Source organism: Tigriopus californicus, chromosome 2 (genome assembly GCF_007210705.1).
Source record: "Tigriopus californicus strain San Diego chromosome 2, Tcal_SD_v2.1, whole genome shotgun sequence".
Classification (NCBI taxonomy): domain Eukaryota; kingdom Metazoa; phylum Arthropoda; class Copepoda; order Harpacticoida; family Harpacticidae; genus Tigriopus; species Tigriopus californicus.
Window position 1 is genome coordinate 11,708,501 of NC_081441.1, and position 21,659 is coordinate 11,730,159.

Sequence of the window (21,659 nt, forward strand, 5' to 3'; positions counted from 1 at the left end):
TTTTTTCCTGTGGAAAAAGTTATTTCGTGCCTTCAAAAATATTTTTAGTGATTATTTGACTTTCAAAAAGAATTTCATTTCCGAGTCCTACTGATCATGGCAGGATGTACCATGGACAAGGCAAGAACCTGCTACATATTGTCTGATATTGAAGGCAAAATTAGCCCTTACAGACCCCCAGAACGAGTTGATTCCTATGTTTTGGAAAGTTTGATTGCAATTTTTCGTGTAAATTGGGTTGATTTTTTATGCAAACCTGATTTCAATGAATACCATACATATTTGCAAGTTTTGGCCGGCCTTAGTTATTAGTCTTGTGGTCGGGAGCCAAGTACATCGGGAAGATAAGTTGCTCATTCCTAGAATCCTTTTTCATACCCTGGTTGAAGTAGGTTGAGTAATGTGTCTTCCAGCAGAATTTGGCTCCCACCTCCAAGACCAAGATAACTGGGATCAAGAGGCATGGTCCCCCCAAAAAACCCAAAACACGGCGGATTGAGCTCGCCAATAGTACGAGGCAGAGACGAGTAGGCCAGTAGATTTAACGACTTAAACTTGAAATGAAGGTATTTGGCTAATGGGTAAAAATCCGCCTCTGGTCAGTTGTTTTAAAAGCTTCAAACTTGAAATGAAAAGATTGAGCTGGTGGGCAAGCAATTCATGTTTTATGAATGAAATGTGCGCTTAAGTGTCTATGATTTGATTCGAAACTATAACATTCTTGAATGTTATAGCTTTGTATCATAGTATGAAGAAACACCTAAGCACAAGTTTCAATCAAAAAAAAATCAAATACTTGCCTGCCGACTAAATATCTCCTTTCAAGTTGATTGTCTCTGGCTCCCAGTGTTGCTCTTTGTGAGTTAGAGACTTAGAGGGGCATCGAAAGTCCATCAAAAAAAACTTTGAATCTGAGGTGTAGATCTTTTACCGCAAGTGAGTAGTAATATTTTTTTTTAATTAGCTCGATAAAGATAGAGCAAGTTCCTTCACTTCAACACTGTTAGGACACGCTATAAAGTAGTAAAAGGTAAAAATTACCTTTTCTCTCAACTGCATCATATATTTGTGATATATCATGATATATGTTATATCATTGTGCTTTAAATCAATTTATTACGACAAGGCTGGCTTTTCAGACCACTTGGTTGATTTGCTGTAGATTGCGATTTCAGAAAGGACTATAATTTCCCTCACTTTTCGTGATAATGAGAAGGCAAACAAACAATTGCGTTTATTCTCAATTAAAAAAGGATAACATTCTCCGGAGCTGAATAGTTAACAAGCTTTTGAACAATAAAGCCACCAAAAATGTTGGAATAACCAAACCAATGATACCTTTTATCCTTAGAATAACTTTTTTTTGTTCTACGAACTGATCCTTGCTGACAATTGTAACTTAAAACTGACCTTTTTGGGGGAAATTTAAAACTTACTTTACCCTTATCATTAAGATTTTCGAATTAAGCATCTAAATATGATTTGAGTCTAAACCTTGTCTCCTGTCCCTGGACATTCAGTTATGCAGTCAAAAGTGTTAGCTCTCATGACATGTACACAATTCTCATTCAAATCAAAGCCGACGAATGCTCCTCACGAGGTAAGTGTTATTTCATTATTTTGACGTTGAACGTGACCAGTTGCGTTCTTAAATGTCACGTAAACTGAATTCTCTGGAACAATCTTCTGTTTAGGTGGAACCTCGGCTGGAATTTGTGCCCAAGGATACGGAGTTTGTTGCACCTGTAAGACACAGTCACTTTTCCTGTTTTATCCACATCCAATGCATGACGCTGACATTAAAACTATTTCCCTTCCAGTTACTGTGGCATGTGGCGCTACAATCTCGCAAAATTGCACATATCTCGTTCAAGAGGCTACCACCAACCCCTCTACCAATCCATGTACTTTCACAATTTGCAAGCAATCTTCCGATATCTGTCGGATTCGTCTCGACTTCACGGTATGGCATTCCCAATTTTTGGATTGATCAAAAATGTAGTTTAAGATAGATATAAGAGTGACGTCACGGATATTTGAATGGATCCAGATAGACTTTCTCCTGCTTATTGGTCCTATAACAAAGTAAGTATTACATTTAAGGGGGGGGGAGGGTGTCAGGTTTTGATCTAGCAATAGAAGTAGAATGTGAGTATTTTCCATTTTCTTAAAACATCAACAATTGTATTTTTTCGGGTTAATTTTGTTGCATTTGCAATGTTATCCCACTGAAAAACAGTAGCCTGATTGATTGTAAGGTTGAGAAGGGGTCAGACGTTCCAAAGAGTTCACCGCAGTTTCCTACCCTACCCTAAGCTAATTTGACCTTTCTCCTACAAACATGCAACGAATATATCAAAACTAGTTTTCTTTACGGTGACAATCTTCACCTCATGCTGAGTTAAGACAATTAATCTCATTCAAAACTCTAGTTTTGTTGCGCGACGGCAAAACAAGTTGCTTTTCTCAGCTTTGGATCATGTAACTGATGTAATTGACTTAAATGCTGTAAAACGCCACCCCCTTTGGGTGAATGATTTCACATACCGAGACAGATTTTCTACGATTTTCTCCAGGTAACTTGTCATTGTTTTTTTAGCAAACAGCAGGGATATGCAAAAGTTTTCTTACATGCTGTTTGTTGTTAAGAGCCACACGAAATCGCAAGCAGCACAATTTGTAAAGTACAGTATAGCCCTGATTGAAAATGCAAAATGGATCCACAAATATTAAGTAATCTTTAAAAAGTGCACATACAGCACACACAAAAGTAAAAGTCATGGTTCTTTGTTATCGAGACACTCTAGCTGTCTCTTAGGTACGTACATAATCAATGCGAAGTAGAAAGAGCGAATGCAAATAAAAGCAAACTTTAGAGATTGACAACAATTACGGCCATGTTTTAACCTTTCCAACCAAAGCTGTAAATGCAAAAGTTGTTGTAAAGATATGAAATGACTGTATTTTTATTTTGAACGCACCTTCTACGTACCTATTTTCAGCCTCAAAAAGTCGAACCCTGATATAGCCAAACTCTTGTTGTAGTGAAAATTTAGCTGCTTCCCACAATATTCGCTATAGCATGATTTTATTGCCATTGTTTGAAAACATTGATGTTCTTTTTAAAAATGGGGAGGAATCTAGAGTGAAATTTCCCACACCTATCTCACAAAAACCTAAAAACGTTTGACCAAAGCCCTCCTTCTCCATTGCGGCTAAAAGTGCCCCCTTGAAATTGCAGAGGCCATTTGCCATTAATGTAGCTTCTGCTGATTCTCACATGCCTATAAAGATTAAGCCAAGTCGACTATCATAAAATGTTTTGTTGCTCACCATGCAAATGAGTCTACTGTATGTCATGTTGGAGAGATGCTTTATCTTAGTCTAAAAAAATTGGAAAAACTTAGTGTCATCTGAAAACTAACGCTTAAGAATTAGCACTTCGACCCGATTCGTTCACACAAAGGAAGAAAAACCTAGCCCAGGAACATTTCCCCTAGACATGATATATAAAAAAAACCGGTATTTCTTCAGCACATCCAAACCGTCAAAATTTTGATATTTCCACTCGACGTGTGATTCATCTTTTTCTAATAGGTCTAATCATAAGCTGCTCTGCATTATGGTAGGCCATGAACCACTGGAATATGGACGGGGATGGTAAGGTTGAAAATTAGCAACTCCAATTCGAGTCAATGAATTAAATCCTTCTTCAAGTAAAGCTGGCCCCAGATCCATGCGATTGCGTATTTCAAATGTCAGCTCAATCAAACGACTGGGTCCAAAGTTATGCCCTCTCAAAGTGCAGTACATAACAGAGCACAGAATGAATGACTTAGCCCTCTTCTGGTAATCAATTACCACAAGAGGTCTTGTTCGTTCATTCATTGAAGAGCTTTGTAGTGCCTTTTGAGACGGCATAACTTTTGATCCAGTCGTACGATCAAGCTGAAAATTGAAATGAATAATTGTTGTAGCCTGGGATCATTCTCATTTGAAGAACATAATGCGTTAACTCAATTGCGAAAAGCTAATTCTCAAACCAAGCGTCCCCGTCCATATTCCAGTTGTTCGTGGGTAGGCTAACCCTCACTTATTGTGTTAGCGTTCAAAAACCCATTCATTTAAAAAACATACCCGTCAATCATTGACCTCTTGTGTGTAGGTAATGCCGGACCAGTATATTGAAAACATGTTTTTTTTCTGCCCAAATGGACATCACATTAAAGGCTCTACTTTGACAAAGTATCTCATGCTTTGCAGACTTTCTCAATTGCCGGGCCAGCTGTAGGAACGACATCAGCTGGTGACCCAATACCCGAAGGAAAAGGTAGGTCGTTGGTGAGGTCCTTGGTTTAACATTGCCACATGATGACGACAATTGATTCATTTCTAGGTGGTTCAATTGGAGATTGCAATGTTGACTCGTTTAGCGTCACTGCCCCAGGATATAAGTCATCCCCTGTTGTTTGTGGATTCAACTCGGGTCAACACAGTAAGCGCTTGTCCGGCTTGTCCTTTCAGAACCGTTCTTCTGTACTACCGTTCTATGGTAAAATGCGGTAATATAATGCACTGAAGACACGAAATCTCTTCAGCAACACCGTTCGGAGGCCTGTGCGTTTTGAGCAAATTATCCTTGAAAAATGAGGCTGTGTCAGAAGATTTGAAGTTGTTATCTAGTCTGTATTTTGTTAATGTGGACAATTGTTAAGGTTATATTTCATTCTCCAGCCACTTTTTCTTCTTGTGTTCATACATTTTGAAGCACGTTTTAGTCAAACTTTATGCACTATTTATTTCAGTGATTCTAGATGCTTCAAGTTTTTGTCATAAAGCAACATTTGATTTTACCGGAACTGGATCAACGCGTCAATTTGATATTAAAGGTACGTTTTAAACTCGTTTTTGCTATTGCTAAAAAAATGTCTTACTTTTTAAATATTTTATATTTTGCTATGCTTTTTCCAGTCACTCAGTATAATTGTGGGGATGAAAGAGGAGGTAACACCAATATCTATAGTATTATCTTAACATAGTACATTAAACACATGCATTCTTATTTGTTTCAAGGTCCGAAAGGCTGTCTCCAATACTTTACAGGAGCTTCGGGAAAGGTTGCCAGGTACAATAATTTTTGCTATGTACGATTTGATGCCGTGGACTTCGACTTGATGAAATAGATGAAAACCTTGAATTCAAGTGAAGTCTTTCCCAATGTTCGAATTTTTCCGTGTTGTCTTACTAGTTTTGTGCCTTTTTCATTTCTAGTTATAACTTTCCAACAACGTCTTCAACATTGTCTTCAACAGGTGACAAAGCTTCTACAAATTTAATCTTGTTAATCCCTCAATGCATTTCGATAGTTTATTTTGGTTTCTTAATGTATGATTAGTCTTAATCAGAGTAATGACAGAGATTCCGAAAATTCGTGTAACTATTTCCGGCAAAACAATGTGTGTTAAGTGTTCATGCTCTGCACTCAGATGGGTTTCACCGATTGCCTATTAAGAAAAATACGACTTGCAATTTCGAATTGAGTACCCCTTAAGTACCCAGAAATGATTACGTTTAATAGTCCAGGCCAGTTGGCTTTGAGTTTTTTAATCAATTGGGATCTTCTCTAGGGACTTTGATAACACTCCACGGAGTTTCACAACGACTTTTTTTGATGATGTTTATACGGGAGAATACTTTAAAATATGGACGATTAGTTGATATTTGAAGAGCTGGGATCTTGGTTCCATCGGTGGGCCGCCATTCGAGGCGTCTTTGTCCACAAAAACATGGGTTTTGGCGAGACCTGGGATCGAACCCATGAAACCAAGTATGCCTAACTCAGATGTGATCAACTGGGCCACTCCATCTCCCTTTTGAGTACATCATAGCCTAAAACACAAGTTCTTTGTAAATTGCGTTATTTACAATATTCATATGCTTTTTACCTCTTTCAGTGACACACTTGTCGAGTCAGTGTTACACAATGTGTTTCCGACAAGAATTAGGCAAATGTGCCATTTGTTTTACCGTCGTGTCCAAAGGATCAGCCGCCATTGACCAAGGATCTTTTGGTCTGTCTGTTTTAAGTGCTCCAGGAGCGGATGTGACAGCGCTTCAAGATTCAGGATGCACATCAGACTATCTGGAGGTACAGTGCTTGCTTGACGCATAATCGTTTTGTTGCACGTCGGGCAATAATCTACTTGAATCACACTGATTCTTTGGAATTCAGCCTCAGCAGTGTCTCCAAATATTGGGCATAAGCGCAAGATTGGCTAAAAATGGCAATTCAGTCTGAAGTGTTCTGGCGTGTTAATAGTTTAAACTTGAGCTTTGTCCCAATCAAGTTTTAGGAGCCGTAGAGGCTTAACGTGAGTTCTGGGAGCATCTTCAAGCTTTCAAGAGTCCAGAGGCGAGGTATTTAAATTCTAGTACCTCTGAGTTAAGGCTTGGATGTTACCCAGAATGAGCATCTGCCGACCACTTTGGCTAGTGTATTACAAAGAACTTTACTTTTTTGGGATGGACACATTTAGGGATGGTAAGGCACTTAAAGACTTTCATAATTGTGGGAGAGAAATGTCTCTCAAGAATATTGACAAAGTCTAAAGAGAAAGAAACATTTGCTTCCACCTGCCTTTGGTCTGGAGAGCCAAGTTGCAAAAAGTACTGGATTGCAGTTTGACCAAAATATGACACAATTATCCAACCAATGTAACGGTTAGATATTGCCACAACACTATTGGTAACAAGGGAGGATTTGATTTGAGTTGTGAGAGAATTTGATTTTGGTTTGTAATCGACCAATTGCGATGGATGTGTGTTACAGCTATGCTTGCCAATGATCCTTCTCCAAGAAGATTTACCTTCATTTACTGTAAAAGGCGCTCCAAGGTCATATGGATCGAATGTTCTCGACAATTGGTTTTACAGGTCTTTTCTTGAGGCTTTTTTTTCTTGAGCACTAACATCCGTAGATGTGTTCCAGGTCACTACCAAGATTTCTCTATCTTTGGGTTCTGTGTGCCGTAATGTCTGGTCTTCAATTTCTACCCCGATCTATGCTCAATGGATTATCACTCTTTTTGAATTTAATAGCTTTTGGCCAGGTTAAAGCTTCCATTCCTCAATGTCTTCTTCAAACAATTGCCAAATGACAATCCGGGAAACTGTGCCCCTGAATCTGACGTTTTTGTTTTTGCCCAAGATGATCGTAAACAGTTGTTTTTTTGCGGATTTCCAGCAGTTCAAGATGAGAAAAGAAAATCATTTATAAGTTTGAAAAAAATGTATAGATTTAAAATCATTTGATTTCTGATCCACCAAAGAAGTCGAGTTGGCTGATCTAGCTTGCCCTTGAATTTATGGTTAATCAAGAATTGAGGTCAGAAATTTTTCCAAGACTGCCTAAAAAGTTGTTACTCACTTATAGTATCACTACAAATATTTGAGAGGAGCGAATTGAACAACAGAAGAGCCCGAGAAAGAAGAGAAATGGACTACATCGTTTGACAAAGCCTAGATTCCTGAAGGCTTGAAAGTGATCTCAACGCGCACATTAAGCCTCTACGGTCACTACAATTGACCCTAAATCCTGGGTTGGGACAAAGCTCATGACTGCTTTTGAAAACGTACAATATCAGATACTTTTCGTGCCTTCTCTGAACCCTGAACAGTCCCAACTTTTTTAGTCTCTCTCAATGCGAGTGCTCTCCAGCTGAACTCATTGGAGCCCAAATGGGTGAGGAATATTCAAGATGAGGCTGAACAATCGACTTGTACAGAGTTAGTTAGCGCCGTGATGTTATCTCTTGACTCACGCATTTGAAAAGCTTTACCCACCTTCATCTGGATATGCCCATCGAACTTTCAATTATTTTGGAGGGCTACACCTAAATCTTACATTAATGAGACCTGCTCAATATCTTTACCTCCATTATCTACGAGTGGAGTATTCAAAGGAGTTGACCCGAAGGTCATTGAGCGGAATTTCATTCGGTTCAGGCCCATATTCCTCTCAGTAACCAAAGAATAGACTATTTCTGGGTCCTTTGCAAGGCTAGTGCAATCTTGGCCAATCCTACCAGAAACTAACTTTGCGTCATTAGCATAAGTCGAAAGACTGGCAGTAATACTGAGCTTTTGAAGCGCGGCAGCGAATACTATGAAAAGGAGGGGCCCTAAGATGGAGCCCTGGGGAACACCTGACTAAACACACTAAGGGATCCCTGAACCTTAACAACTTGCTTCCTATCCTGAATGAAGCTTCTTATCCAATTGAGAACCTTGCCTTGGATCCCAATCTCATGAAATCTATTAAGCAAAAGGCCATGATCTACTTTATCAAAAGCCTTGGCAAAGTCAAGATAGACAACATCTACAGACTCGTGCCTTTCCAGTCCCTCGATGACCTGCTCTAAATGCTCAATCAGTTGGGTAAGCGTGCTAAAATGTGCTCGGAACCCATGCTGGCTAGGAGGAAAGGACTTCATTAACTTCAAGAAATTCAGCAAGTTTGAACTTCATGATCTTCTCAAACACCTTCGCAATATTTGAAGTGAGAGAAATCGGCCTTTAGTTACTGGGGAGCGACTTATCACCCCCTTTAAAATTTGGAACAACATCAGCTAACTTTAGTGAAAATGGAGACTTCCCCTGATCCAAGATGCAACGCATCAAGTACGAGAAAACAGGAGCGAGAACCAGTGAGCATCTCATCAGAAACTGATATGTCACGCCATCAGGACCAGTAGAGCTCGAAAGCTTCAAGTCCCTGATGGCCTCTAAAGCATCTTGATCTGTGACTACAAGATCATCTAAACGCTCAACTTGACTAACCATGTCAATCTCAACAGACTCATCTTCAGAGCAATGAGCTGTTGCTTATGAACTCAGTGGGGTTGAAAACACACTAGAGAACTGATCTCCAAGCATGTTAGCCATTGTCTCTACATTGCTAATGGCTGCCCCATCAACCTCAAAAGGCCCAACGTAGTGTTTCATTTTTCTCTTAGAGTTCGCAATAAGAGAAAAATGCCTTCGGATTCGATCTGACCTCCTGAACCACCTTGCTCTCAGTTTGTAAGTGGTCGTATTCGATGGAGGCCTTAACTTTACCCTGAACTACGTCCAACTTTTTTTGGAGACTACCCACAATTACTGGATTCGAAATGTTCCACAGCCTTTTTGTTAGTTGGCAACTCTTTTTGAACAAAGTCTTCTGAATATTTTGGAATTTTAGTCCGTGTCCCACCTTTCGGAACACATTCAGGTATTGCTAGATTGAGCAAACTTCCTTAAAAACTGAAACTAACTTATCAATGGCTGCATCTATGGACGATTCCTGTTTCAGAATTGAAACCAGGTCCATTTCTTCAAATCTTTCTATAGTCAATGGTCAATGTTCATCTTTGAACTTGAACTTAGCCAAACCGACCTTTTTGACCGGTTTTACTCTAGAGCACGCCGGCTTTTGAGTTATGGTCGACCCTATCTCAAGAACTGATGATCTGACACATCACTAGGTGTCTCATGGACAAACCGGATCAGATCAAGGTCATCGGAAAAGACCCAATCCAGAACGTTATTCGCTCTGGTGGCTACACACACATGCTGGGAGAAATTGCGCAAGATCGCGAATTCTTCCAGCTTTTCGAACGACTGAGATGTCGATTTCGAAATGGGAATATACCCATCAGGACTAACCCCCTCTACAACGCTAGCCGGAAAATTGGAACTTGTGCCTTGGTGTTTCTTCATGCTTGGATAAAAGCTATAACACTCAAGAATGTTATAGTTTCGAATCAAAAACTAGACATTTTGTCCCCTGCAAAGAAAACATTCGAGCAGACTGCCTGATCCAACTCATTTCCAGTGAATTGGAGAGCTGATTATAAAGAGCTTACTGAACAAGAAGGGGGTCTATACATTGTTAAATTAGGCAGATCAAGCCCTTGGATATGACAAATTAAGACCTCTACTTCGCCATTGTACATGACTAATGTGCAAATCATTCCTAACATATAGGCATACACCCCCATGTGGGAATATGTGATTATCAGGGCGTATCCTATAACACGAACTAATTGCGGGGCGTATCCTTGAAGCCTACTATGGTTAGTTCTTCATCTAAGACCCCTGGCCGAAGCCAGATTTCAGTTACAGAGATGGATGAAATCCCTCTCCCAACGGCTAGTTCTTCTAAGATCTTAACTTTCGCGTTGTCTCTTTTTAAGAAATCAGACAATGCACGTTCAAATATAACCCCTTACGGGCCTCTCTTTTGACGGACCAAGTTCACAAGAACTTGGACCATCCTCTCCAACCGTAAAAAACCCGCTTATCAACAAGCCACATTCTACTGAAGGCAAATGGACTGACGGCACATGTACGGGTAAAAAAAAGGACAATCTACCTTTGAACATCCCTTCTTACTATTGTACTTCTCAAAGCCGAACTTGAGAAGTTTTTGACACCATTTAGGGTGAAGTTCTTGCTTCTTTTTGGGTTTCTTCAATGTTAGATTGTTAAACTGATAAAATGTGTGTCCTTGATCCTCCCTCTAATATGAGGTTGATTTGATACTTAGTTTATTTGTTCCGTCAGTTCCTGCCTTTTGTGTGCTTGTGTGAAACCACGTTGGTTTTAACTTGATTCAAGAAGATACCAGATATGAGCACAAGACGGCCAAGTCCAACGTTTTGATAATCCCGAAAAGAATCCTTGTGTGAAAATCCCATCACATTGAATTCATATCAAAAGAACTATTTAAGCTGAATGGAATACATAGGCGGTAAAGTACAGAACTTTGTTTAAGAGATTTGAAAAAAAAACATGCAATAAATTTTCATTTTTTTCTAAAATTGACTAGGATTCTCGAAAATTATTCACCTGTAGTAATATTTTTTTGCTGAAATGGCTCAAAATGCTCAATAAATTGCAGAAAATTGTCAAATACTTCTCCTAAACTTGCAGACTTTGCCGATGCAAAAAATGCAGAAAAATCTCGGTTGTGCAAGTTTTTGGCAAAATTTGCCCAATACACAGGATGCAAGTTTTGGCCGGCCCTACTAAAAACTTCGTGGCCAAATTGAAAAAGAGAATCCCTGCAATGTGGGTCGAAAAAATAGGCTTGTATCCCTCCGAGCTGCCCTCTCTGGGATTTTGTACTTTCAAGGATACCTAAAGGGAAAGGTCTGCAAAATATCTCACAGCAGCAGGCAAGAAGAGCATGAAATGGGACTTGTAAAGAATTGGCCAATGTCGCCCACTGATATAAAAAAAGACATGCAGTATGTGTCTCTTTGAGGCCGTATCGAGGTCTATATACCCACAGAGGGCACATACAACAACAACAACAACAACAACAACAACAACAACAACAGTAATCTAACTCAGTCAAATGATAATCATATTCTTGTTACATTGATCGGATCTTGTAACATAACTTTTGCCTGCAATCTCCCTTTGGTATGCTGATATGTGTTCAATTCATAACGTCAGTCACCCAAAAAGCTTGTGACATATTTCATCGGAGGGGTCAATAAAGAGTATGAACGTATTTCTCAACTTTCCAAAAAGTTTACACAAACAGAATCAAACCGATATTGACAACCTGTAGGTCAAGCCCCACATGAAAGCCCCACACTTTCAAAGTATTCAAATAACAAATTAGACAGGGCACTTTAAATCTATTGTCAGCACAAGTTAATTGTTCATAAAAAGGATTCTAACTGGCATTGACGACTTCACCATTAAGCATTCGTAAGATGGTGACGGCATCCGTTTGAGTACAAGTTGGTCAAAAAGTTCCATGAAACTTCCAGAAAAATACCCACACACCTTCATTTTGGCGTTTTTCTAGCTTTTATAAAAACGTGTTGGTTTTTATTGCTTTATAGAATTATAATCCACATAAAAATCTTACATGGCTAAAAGCATCATAAAAACAATATTTTTTGAAAACCTAATTAATGATAGTAAGGAGTGCACTGTGTTAGAGCTTACTGAGAAATTATGATAAGATCTAATACTCTTAGTGAAGGCCCTGGTTATATCTTAGTCAACTTTTTTAAAAGTTGATACCGATTTTCCATATATTGAAAAGTAAAACAATATTTTGGTACATTCCATAACTATAACTGCGGTACGTTAGCGTTTTACTAGATCAAATAGTAATTTGTAAGTAAGCGCTAAGTAAATGAACTCCCAATTTTCATTGAATGTGCTTTTTGAAAATTAAAGTTTGTAAAACGTTTCTAAGCATGTAAGTTTTTTACGTGGGCTAGAATCCCATTTGACGATAAAACTAAATCTGTTCCTTACGATTTTGCGAGCTAGAAAAATGTCAATACGTGTTTGGGTATTTACATTAAAACTTCTAAGGAAATTTAACCACTGTTTGCATTTGTTGATGCCACCTAACTCTCTTGGAGTTCTTTGCTACACCTAAATCTTTCAAAGATGAGCCGTACTCAATATTTTTATCTCCATTATATACGGGTGGAGTGTTTAATGATGTTGACCCAAATGTCGTTGAGCGGAACTTCATTCTGTTCAGGGCCATAATACTCTCAGTAACCCAAGGGTAGAATCTTTCTAGATCTTTTGCCAGGCTACTGAAATCTTAGCCATTCCCACCATAAACTAACTTAGAGTTGTCAGCATTGGATGAGAGGATGGCACTAATACTAAGCTTTTGAAGTGGGGCAATGAATATTGTAAAAAGGAGGGGCCCTAAGATGGAGCCCTGGGGAACACCTGACTTGACATCATGTATGTCACTGAGTGACTCTTCAACCTTAACTACAGTAAAAATCGGATATAAGAGCAGCTTTGGGGCCGTGAATTTTTGCTCTTATATCCGATGTTCTCTTATATCCGATGCTCCAGTTACGCGGCTCCAGAGGCAAAACTGATGACAGAGAACATATTTTTAAGCTACAATTTAATGTAGTTTTACGGTCCAAACAAAAGACAGCCATACCAATCGAGAAAAATGAAACAAAATGCAAGGAGGGCAGCATGTTGGCTGCAACATTTTTACGCACCAAGTACGTAGTTAATTTGTCACAGAATTACATACTGGCTATTAAGTTTGAAAAAAAAAAACAAGAGTTTTCCAAAGGAAGCACGTTTGACTCCTAACTTTGTGGCAGCTTCAGTCAGACTTATCTTGGACAGCTTGTCAAAATCGACAAGGAGCTTTTGCTTCTCCTTGATTGAAAAAGTGGTTCCCTTGACAAAAGCTTGTTTGTTTTTATGAGAAAGCGGCTGAAAACTTGCTTTTATAAAATGGCTTAACCAGTTTCCATCGAAAAGTTCATGGTGGAGCGCGGGAAAGAAAATATTTGCCGCGAGAGTAGAGAGACTCACCATTGTACCGTTTTACCAGCCGAGTGGTCGGTCGTCCGACATCTAGTGTCTAGAATTCTATGACTTGACTTTCAGATCCCGGGCAGTGAACAAGATGGGGCCCCTCCGAACGCCTTCGCTGTAGGAGTCACTGATGCTTTAGGTCATGACCGTGTGTGCGGTCGATTTTTTGGCTACTCCAGTGTTGCTGGGTTAGTTGGAGCTGCAAACAACGATGAGTCGATCTGCAGTAAGTAGTAATGCGTAATTTCAGCGTAATTTTTAATTACAACAAAAGAAATATAAGTAATGGAGTGCGGACTGTGAGACGTACGAATAAGGAGGTCTTCAAAATTCTACTGTAGCATTTTGGTAGGTAACATTTTGACAAGCAAATAATTGGCTTACTCCCAATTCTCCAGCTCAACAGCGGCCATTCAGAATGATCTTTAAAACGGATGCGGATGAGTCAACGATTGGGGGTACAATGAACGACGTCCATACTAACGAACTGGCTAAATTTCCCGGAGGGATTATTGGATTCCATCTCCACTACGCTTTGCAAGATTGTTGAATCCTGTGATTGTGGAGACAAATGTTTCAATCCAAATGTTACATTACGTTGGTTTTCAAAATTTCAAAACGTGGACCATGTGTATAAAAATATATTAGCACCTAATTCCAGCAGGTATTGTTTTTAATTGAACTTTATTGTATGCTTGTTTTGTGGACGTACTGGAAAAAATCCCAATAATATCAATCTTATTCTTAATAATTATACAAAATATCTTATGATTCTCGAACAATATAGCTCTAAATATGGACTCTATATAGGTGTGGCACAAAGCTTGTGGGCATACAAAATTCATTTTTGGTTTATTGCGACTCTTGGTCATGTCAGATTGTAAAATGTATAAAACTGTATGCATAAATATCATGTACAAAAATTGATTCGAGGATAAAAGAATGATGTTGTCATAAATGATAAGATTGTTGACAAGAATTGGTTCAGTGAACATGAAAAAAGTGAACAGGGGAATTGCAGATAGTACATAAACATGTGTGTAGAGATAAATGATGAAAATCTTGGTGATTGCAGTAGAGTGGGTGGGTCAGATTGAACAGATCTTTTGTCAGCTCCCGTCCTTGATGGCATTGGGTCGGGAGCCGGACAAAGGTACGTGACCGCCAATACTCCGAAGGGACATCGGGCCAAGGACAATAAGGTGTTATTAAGTCCTTGACCGGGAAGGACAACTTGTGTCCGGACATCACCTCCGGAAAGGTCAGATACCCAACAATCTTGAACACTAACTTTGCCAGCCCAATGGTGAGGGGCTCGGTTTCGCATAGAAAATGTGTCCATGCATTTTTGTCATATTGGAGCACGCACAGGCATCGTTTGAGGAACTTGGTGAACGTGGCATCGGCGAATTTGAGGGCGGATTGGGCGGAGTTGGGAAGCCAAAGGTGAAGGCCGTAAAGAAAAATTGGAGAGATGTAGGTCCGGAAGAGTTGAAGAACTTTTGGAAGGGGGAGATTCTTGATGGGAAGTCTATTGTACATGTATCCGATCATGGCCCTGGCTTTTACTATTGATGATTTAAGATGGTTGGTGAAGGAGAGTTGAGTGGAGGATGTGAAACCGACATAATTAAAATTATTGACGATTTCAATCGGACTATGGTGGATATAGAAGGGGGTGGGAGGTAGACGACCTTTATGGAAAACCATGGCCTTCGTCTTGAACCTTTCCTTGGGGAGTCTTAGGATTTGCCAATCTCATGATAATGTTTGAATGTACTTGCAATAAAATTATTGGACACCACAAGGACTTTATGGCTACTTTGATTTCATGGTTGGATTTGCCTTTATCGAGAAGTCATACTAAGAATGAGCAAAAAGTGCAGATAGATGTGGCCAACTATGCAAATGATAATGCGTTAAAAGTTGTCGATTTTGCAAAAAAAAAAAAATTATTAAAAAACCTTTCAAAATTCAAATGCTTGTTTAGATCACAGAGAGTCCAAAGAATTAAGTGCCGGAATACAGGTCCAACAAAAGTTGCAATTGACTTGCAAGGCAAACTCTGGCTAACTACTTCAAAAGATGTTGATCTATGCCTCGTAGTACCTTGTCAACGCCATTTCCGACGATTTTTTGGGGAGTCACACATTGGCCAATTAATTTGCACAATTTGAAAAAAAAATCAATAAAAAGAGAATTGCTTTGGTTGGAAGTACAGAAAAATGCCCCACAGTGATATCAAATTCACTATCAAGCAATGGGTATGAGAACTATTGCTTTGCCAGAATGCTATGTGCTTGGTTCCCGCCAGTGTTCGTATTTCCTTTTGTCATTTCTGATTTCTAATCAGTCGCATGCTCACCTTTTTTCATTTTGCTGTCTTAATCAAGTTTTTTCTGTTGTTGAAAAAAAGGAGTGTACTGTATATATAAATTTGCGGAACCAACCATGGCGCAGTTGGTAGGATCCGGTTTAACACCGTCGGTGCTGTCAACAAATCCAACAAATTTAATCGATTGGCTGACTTCTAGTTTATCAAGTGACAATTTGATAATTAATATTTTTCATACTGTTTCAAAAAAAAACCTCAAAGCAAACAAGGCTAGTTGAGAAAGGAAACAAAAGAAGTGACTCGAGACTTGAACGCATTCTTTCAAATCGAGTAACGACGATATCTTTGCCCTTGAACTATATGCCACCCTTCGACACTTTCAAGAAGTTGAAGTGTTCATCTAATATTCAAAGGGATCTTTCTCTTATCCAAACTCTGAGAGAAAGATCAAACACCCTGTAGGGCCTTTTGAGGTCGATGGGGAAGCCATAGACAATTTAGTGACTATGGCCAACATACTTGGAGATCAGTTCTCCAGTGTGTTTTCAACTCCACTGAGTTTAGGAGCAACAGTCCATTGCTCTATTGATGAGTTTGTTGGGACTGGCAAAGCTTGTCAAGTTGAGCATTTAGATGATGTTGTAGTCACAGATCAGGATGCTTTAGAGGCCATCAGGGACTTGAGACTCTCGAGCTCCCCTGGCCCTGATGGGATGACATCTCAGTTTCTGATGAGATGCTCACAGGTTCTTGCTCCTGTTTTCTCGTACTTGATGCGTTGCCTCTTGGATCAGGGCAAGTTCCCCTCTTCTCTGAAGGTAGCTCATGTTGTTCCAATTTTCAAAGGGGTTTACGAACTATTCTGAATGTGTTTTGGAAAATCATGAAGTTGTATGTATGTATGTATGTATGTATGTATTTCGGTCTCAATTAGAAAAAAAAAAAGAAAAGAAAACAATTATATTGGTAGATTTGAGACCGTGGATCCTCATAAGCCATAACGGCTTGTAGAACTTGTAGAATTTTTTGAAGTCCATGGAACTTTCTTCCAGCCAGCATGTGTTTCGAGCACATTTTATACCAGTTGCCCAACTAATTGAGCATATAGAGCATGTCATTGAGGGGCTAGCGAGTCGTGAATCATTTGCAGTTGTAGTTTATCTCGACTTTGCCAAGGCGTTGACCAGGGAGATCACAGCCCTTTAGTTAGCAGGCTCCATGAGATTGAGATCCAAGGCAGGGTTCTAAATTGGTTAAGAAGTTCATGGTATTCGTTTATGGTAGGAAACAATTTGTTAAAGTTGAGGGATCCCCTAGTGGCATCCATTATGTCAAGTTGGGTGTTCCTCAGGGCTCCATTTTGGGATCTCACCTTTTCATCATCTTCATTGCTCCACTTCAGAAGCTTGGTAGTAGTAACGTCAGTATCTCTTCCTATTCTGATGATACAAAATTGGTAGTTGGTAGTAATGGTCTGAATCCGGTTGTCTGGTAGAGGTCCCCGACCAAATATACTCTTGGTGTGTTGCGAGTAACAATGGCACTGAATGGAATGAAATTCCGCTCAAAGACCTTTGGGACAACGACATTAGCCACTCCACCATTAGATGATGAAGGTAAGGACATTCAGCAGGTCTCATCCATGCAGGATTTAGGTGTAGTCCTCTAAAATAATGGAACGTTCAATGAGTATATCCAGTTGAAAGCTGGTAAAGCATCTCCAGGTGAAAGCTGGTAAAGCATATCCTCTTAACCTTTCCGTACCTACAGTGGGGAGTCAGGTTGCGTGACTCTTAAGTTTAAAAATTTCGTGACTCAAATAGTAGTGTGCGCGATTTTAACCTTTGATCTGAAAGTGCAAATCCCGTACAAACAAAACCAAAGTTTTTTGAATTGAGGCTGAAACTGGGCCAAAACTTGTCAAATCTGGTCTAATTTCCCTTTATTTCAGGGTATTATCTTACTTTTCAAGTTTTCTTTTCTTTTCTATTCACACAGTTTTGCTAGCTGTTCTATTAAGTATTTTCCGTCCTTGAATTTGATTTCGGTTTTGAGTTATTTATCTTTATTTTCCATGCCTAGAAAGTTGATAATTAAGCAATATCATTAGACATAATAAACAAGACGATGAAAGAGTTATGTAACTAGGGAAAGCTAACGTTTAGTTGAAAATGTTGAAAATGAAAACTAAAATAAAAAAAAGGTCGAGGGGAAAGTTGAAAGAAAATAATGCTTTAGCAATATTATGGCAAGAAGTGGTGAAAGCCTTCTTTGTTGGAAAGTAGGATCAAAATTGAGGTTCATGAGATCGTTAGCGGTCAAGTTTGGGAAATTGTCTTGGGTTTATATCATTGACGACCAGTCGACATATTGGCTATATTTGGAGGTCATCAAACAAGCTACGTTTGACATTTTTGGGGACACTTTTTGAGGTCTTGACTTTGCTAATAATTTGGATCTTTTCCTCGATTTTTCTGGCGTGCTCTAGAAATCGTTTTCTTCTTCATCAAGCTGAAAAACAACTCACGATTAGAAAAATTGCCAAATAATACGCTGTCCTCCAAGCACTGTATATCGTTGGCACGACGCTATTCCAACTTGTCCCGATTCTTTCAGTTTCTACTTTAAACCAGGATTTTTCACCCCTGCCTCTAGATGGAACATGTAGAGACGGCTACCATTCAGTACCCCATTGTTTTTTAACCGATATGTTACCTTTTGTAGTGATGTGACCCTACACCCTACCTGTAATGCTCGAATCAAGTTTTTAAAAAAAAGAGACAAGACTTAGCAAAACTTGAAGGTAACTAAAAAAATAAGTAGATTTCCATTGCTGGGAATAAATCGTAGGCTACTTTATATTCGTTAGGAACGATTGGCATAATCTCTTTCCGCACGTCAAACTGATCGATTTTGATCAGGCCAAGAAAAAACCGAACGATGTTGGAGTGCTACGGAGCACCTAGAGTGGCTCATCTTGCCCAAGAACTCCATGGTGCGAGCCGGCCATCAGGTCCATAATTAGTCCAGAAATATTGTATCGCCTTCTTTGAACTTTTATCTCGACTTTTCTTAAAAAGAGGAAAAATATGCACTGCAATTTCATAATGTGCTTTAAAACTCAGAGAGCTTTTTTGTCTTTTATTTTGACACTAAGTTACGTCCGATAGTTATATTCTGCCTACTCTCCATTTCAATAGTCATCCTTTCCCGTAAAAACATTCAGTCCAATACCATCTCGTGACTCAATTATGATGTGTTTTGGTATATGCTTGTGTATGAAATTAGTTAAAGTAACAAGAAATTATGATATATAAGACCAATGAATATGACATAGATGGAATCGTCCATCATGAAACTAATATACCTCAGTAGATGTTTATAAGCCCTTGATCAATAGTAGAGGCCTGATTCACACTTGAAAAAGGAAATAAAGACCGATTTCTTTGGAAAAGGAAATCCTCCCAGGTTCACAGGTTTTCATGGCAGACATTTAGCATAATACTGTGTTGGTCGCGTGAATACGAATCAAGTGGTTGAGGGAAACATGGGGTTTATTGTTGAAAGATGGACGGCTTGGGAAGAACATGACTATTGTGCAAATGCGAAAAGCTTAAAGAGCTAGTGAGGAAGGTACAGGAGAGAGTGTGGAGAGCATACAAACTATGGACATAAATGGTGGGAATAAAGAGGTTCATAATATCACAACAAATACAAAATTACCTATTTGTTCCTGATCGTGGATGCTTTGCTCAAAAAACTTGTTGTGTCGGGCAATTTGTCTTAGGCTCTTGATCTCTCCCAGCATTTCTGTGTTGTGAAAATGCCTAGTCCAGCTCTTCTCTAAATGCCAATGACACGGACTCCGTACAATATCTGGACGGATAATCTGTTTAATTTGATGTAATTTTACGGTCCAAACAAAATGCAACCATAAAAATCGAGAAAACTGAAACAAAATGCAAGGAAGGCAGTGGGCTGGCTATATGTTTACGCACCAAATACATAGTTAATTTGTCTCAGAAATTCATGCTGGCTGTGAAGTTAAAAAAGTAAACAAGAGTTTTTCAAAGGAAGCACATTAGACTCCTAACGTTGTGTCAGCTTCGGTCAGGCTTATATGGGACAACTTGTCAAAATCGGCAAGGAGCTTTTGCCTCTCCTTGATGGAAAAAGCGGTTCTTTTGGCAGAAGCCATTATGTACGACTGTTTGCTTAGGAGAAAGCGGCTGAAATTTACTTTTATAAAATGGCTTAACCAGTTTCCATCGAAAACTTCATTGTGGAGCGCGGGAAAATTTCAATTCTACTCTTATATGTGATGTGGCCCAAAATTTCGTGCTCTTAAATCCGATGCTACTTTACTATACTTGTTTATGTTTTTTATTGTTTATTACTTGTACTATGTTTAGCGCCTAAAAGTTTCCAAGAGAGGGACCAATGAAGAAAACAGGACTAAGGAACTCCTTTATATTTGAAAAATGCAATAACTCCTATGCCACGTTCCCTTATGACAGTTTTAACACATACAAAATAAAATGGTTTCTTAGTGCGATAGGAATACCACTTGGGTAAAAAAACTAACTCACCCATGACATTGACAGATATCAAAATAAACTTGGAGGCATTTGCTCCGTGCTTCCCATCAATGGCCACAATATGGCTTCGGTCAGGAGTCTTACATGAAGAACTAACCATAGTTGGTTTCAACTTAGTTTGTTGTGATAACATACGCCCTGATAATCCAATATTCCCACATGGGGGCGTATGCCTATATGTTAGGAATGATTTGCACATTAGTCATGTACAAATGTCGAATGGAGAAGTAGAGGTCTTAGTTTGTCATCTTCGAGGTCTTGATTTGTCTATTGTTACACCGTATAGACCCCCTTCTTGTTCAGGCAAGCTCTTTTTCGTCAGCTCTCCAATTCATTGGAATGAGTTGGACCTGGCAGTTTGCTCGAAGGTTTTTTTGTAGGGGACTTTAATTTTCCGGCTAGCGTTGTAGAGTGGGAGGTTAGTCCTGATGGGTATATTCCCATTTCGAAATCGACATCTCAGTCGTTCGAAAAGCTGGAAGAATTCGCGATCTTGCGCAATTTCTCCCAGCACGTTGGTGTAGCCATAGGAAGAATAGCGTTCTCGACTTGGTCTTTCCAATGACCCTGATCTGATCCAGTATGTCCATGTGACACCTAGTAATCTGTCAGATCATCATGTTCTTGAGATAGGGTCGACCATATTACTCAAAAGCCGGCGTGCTCTAGAGTAAGACGGCCAAAAGGTCGGTCTGGCTAAATTAAGTTCAAGAGATGAACATTGGCCGTTGATTATAGAAAGATTAGAAGAACTTGACTACGATTTCAATTCTGAAACAGGAATCGTCCATAGAATGCAGCCATTGATAAATTTAGTTCAGTCTTTAGGGAAGTTTGCTCTAGTTTAGCAATCTCTGGAATGTCCCCGAATGGGTGGTGCCAGCGAACCAAAAATTCCAAAATATAGGAAGACTTTGTTCAAACACTTTTATAGACATGAATGAAATCTCTCTCTCTCAACGGCTAGTTCTTCTAAGGTCTTAACTTTCTTTTAGAAATCAGACAATGCACGTCAAATATAATCCTTTAGGGCCTCTCTTTTGACGAACCAAGCTTCACAAGATCTGGACCATCCTATCACACGAACATCCCTCTTATCACAAGAGCTACGTTCTATCTGGAGGCAAAGCATGAGCTAATGGAGAGGAATTGGTTTGGAGTGGATGGGTGGGCAGCTACATTGATGGATGAAGAACGGTTGTGGGAATAGGGGTGGGGCAAGGGAATATTAGTGGAGGAGGAGTGTTGATAGGAATAGGGAGGTAGTGGGTATTTGATAGAAGAAGGGAGGGAATGGGAAGGAGGTGGGGGTAGGAGCAAGGAGGAGAATGCTAAATGGGTTAAGAAGG

At 39.3% G+C, this 21,659-nt stretch overlaps 1 protein-coding gene across 2 annotated transcripts in view; it reads left to right on the plus strand.

Moving 5' to 3' along the window:
• LOC131876798 (uncharacterized) overlaps positions 1 to 14,040 on the plus strand; it is a 16,278-nt gene extending 2,238 nt beyond the window's left edge. The window contains exons 1-13 of one of the 2 annotated variants that reach the window (XM_059222289.1): positions 582 to 936; positions 1,521 to 1,600; positions 1,695 to 1,745; positions 1,821 to 1,963; positions 4,264 to 4,330; positions 4,397 to 4,495; positions 4,806 to 4,889; positions 4,972 to 5,004; positions 5,074 to 5,125; positions 5,272 to 5,312; positions 5,955 to 6,148; positions 13,450 to 13,603; positions 13,776 to 14,040. In XM_059222289.1, the coding sequence (XP_059078272.1) occupies positions 1,552 to 1,600; positions 1,695 to 1,745; positions 1,821 to 1,963; positions 4,264 to 4,330; positions 4,397 to 4,495; positions 4,806 to 4,889; positions 4,972 to 5,004; positions 5,074 to 5,125; positions 5,272 to 5,312; positions 5,955 to 6,148; positions 13,450 to 13,603; positions 13,776 to 13,927 (1,119 nt within the window). In that variant the 5' untranslated portion in view covers positions 582 to 936; positions 1,521 to 1,551 and the 3' untranslated portion in view covers positions 13,928 to 14,040. Of the gene's footprint in view, positions 1 to 581; positions 937 to 1,520; positions 1,601 to 1,694; positions 1,746 to 1,820; positions 1,964 to 4,263; positions 4,331 to 4,396; positions 4,496 to 4,805; positions 4,890 to 4,971; positions 5,005 to 5,073; positions 5,126 to 5,271; positions 5,313 to 5,954; positions 6,149 to 13,449; positions 13,604 to 13,775 lie in introns of those variants that run through there. The other variant, XM_059222288.1, reaches the window with a different exon arrangement.
• The last annotated feature ends 7,619 nt before the right edge of the window (positions 14,041 to 21,659 follow it).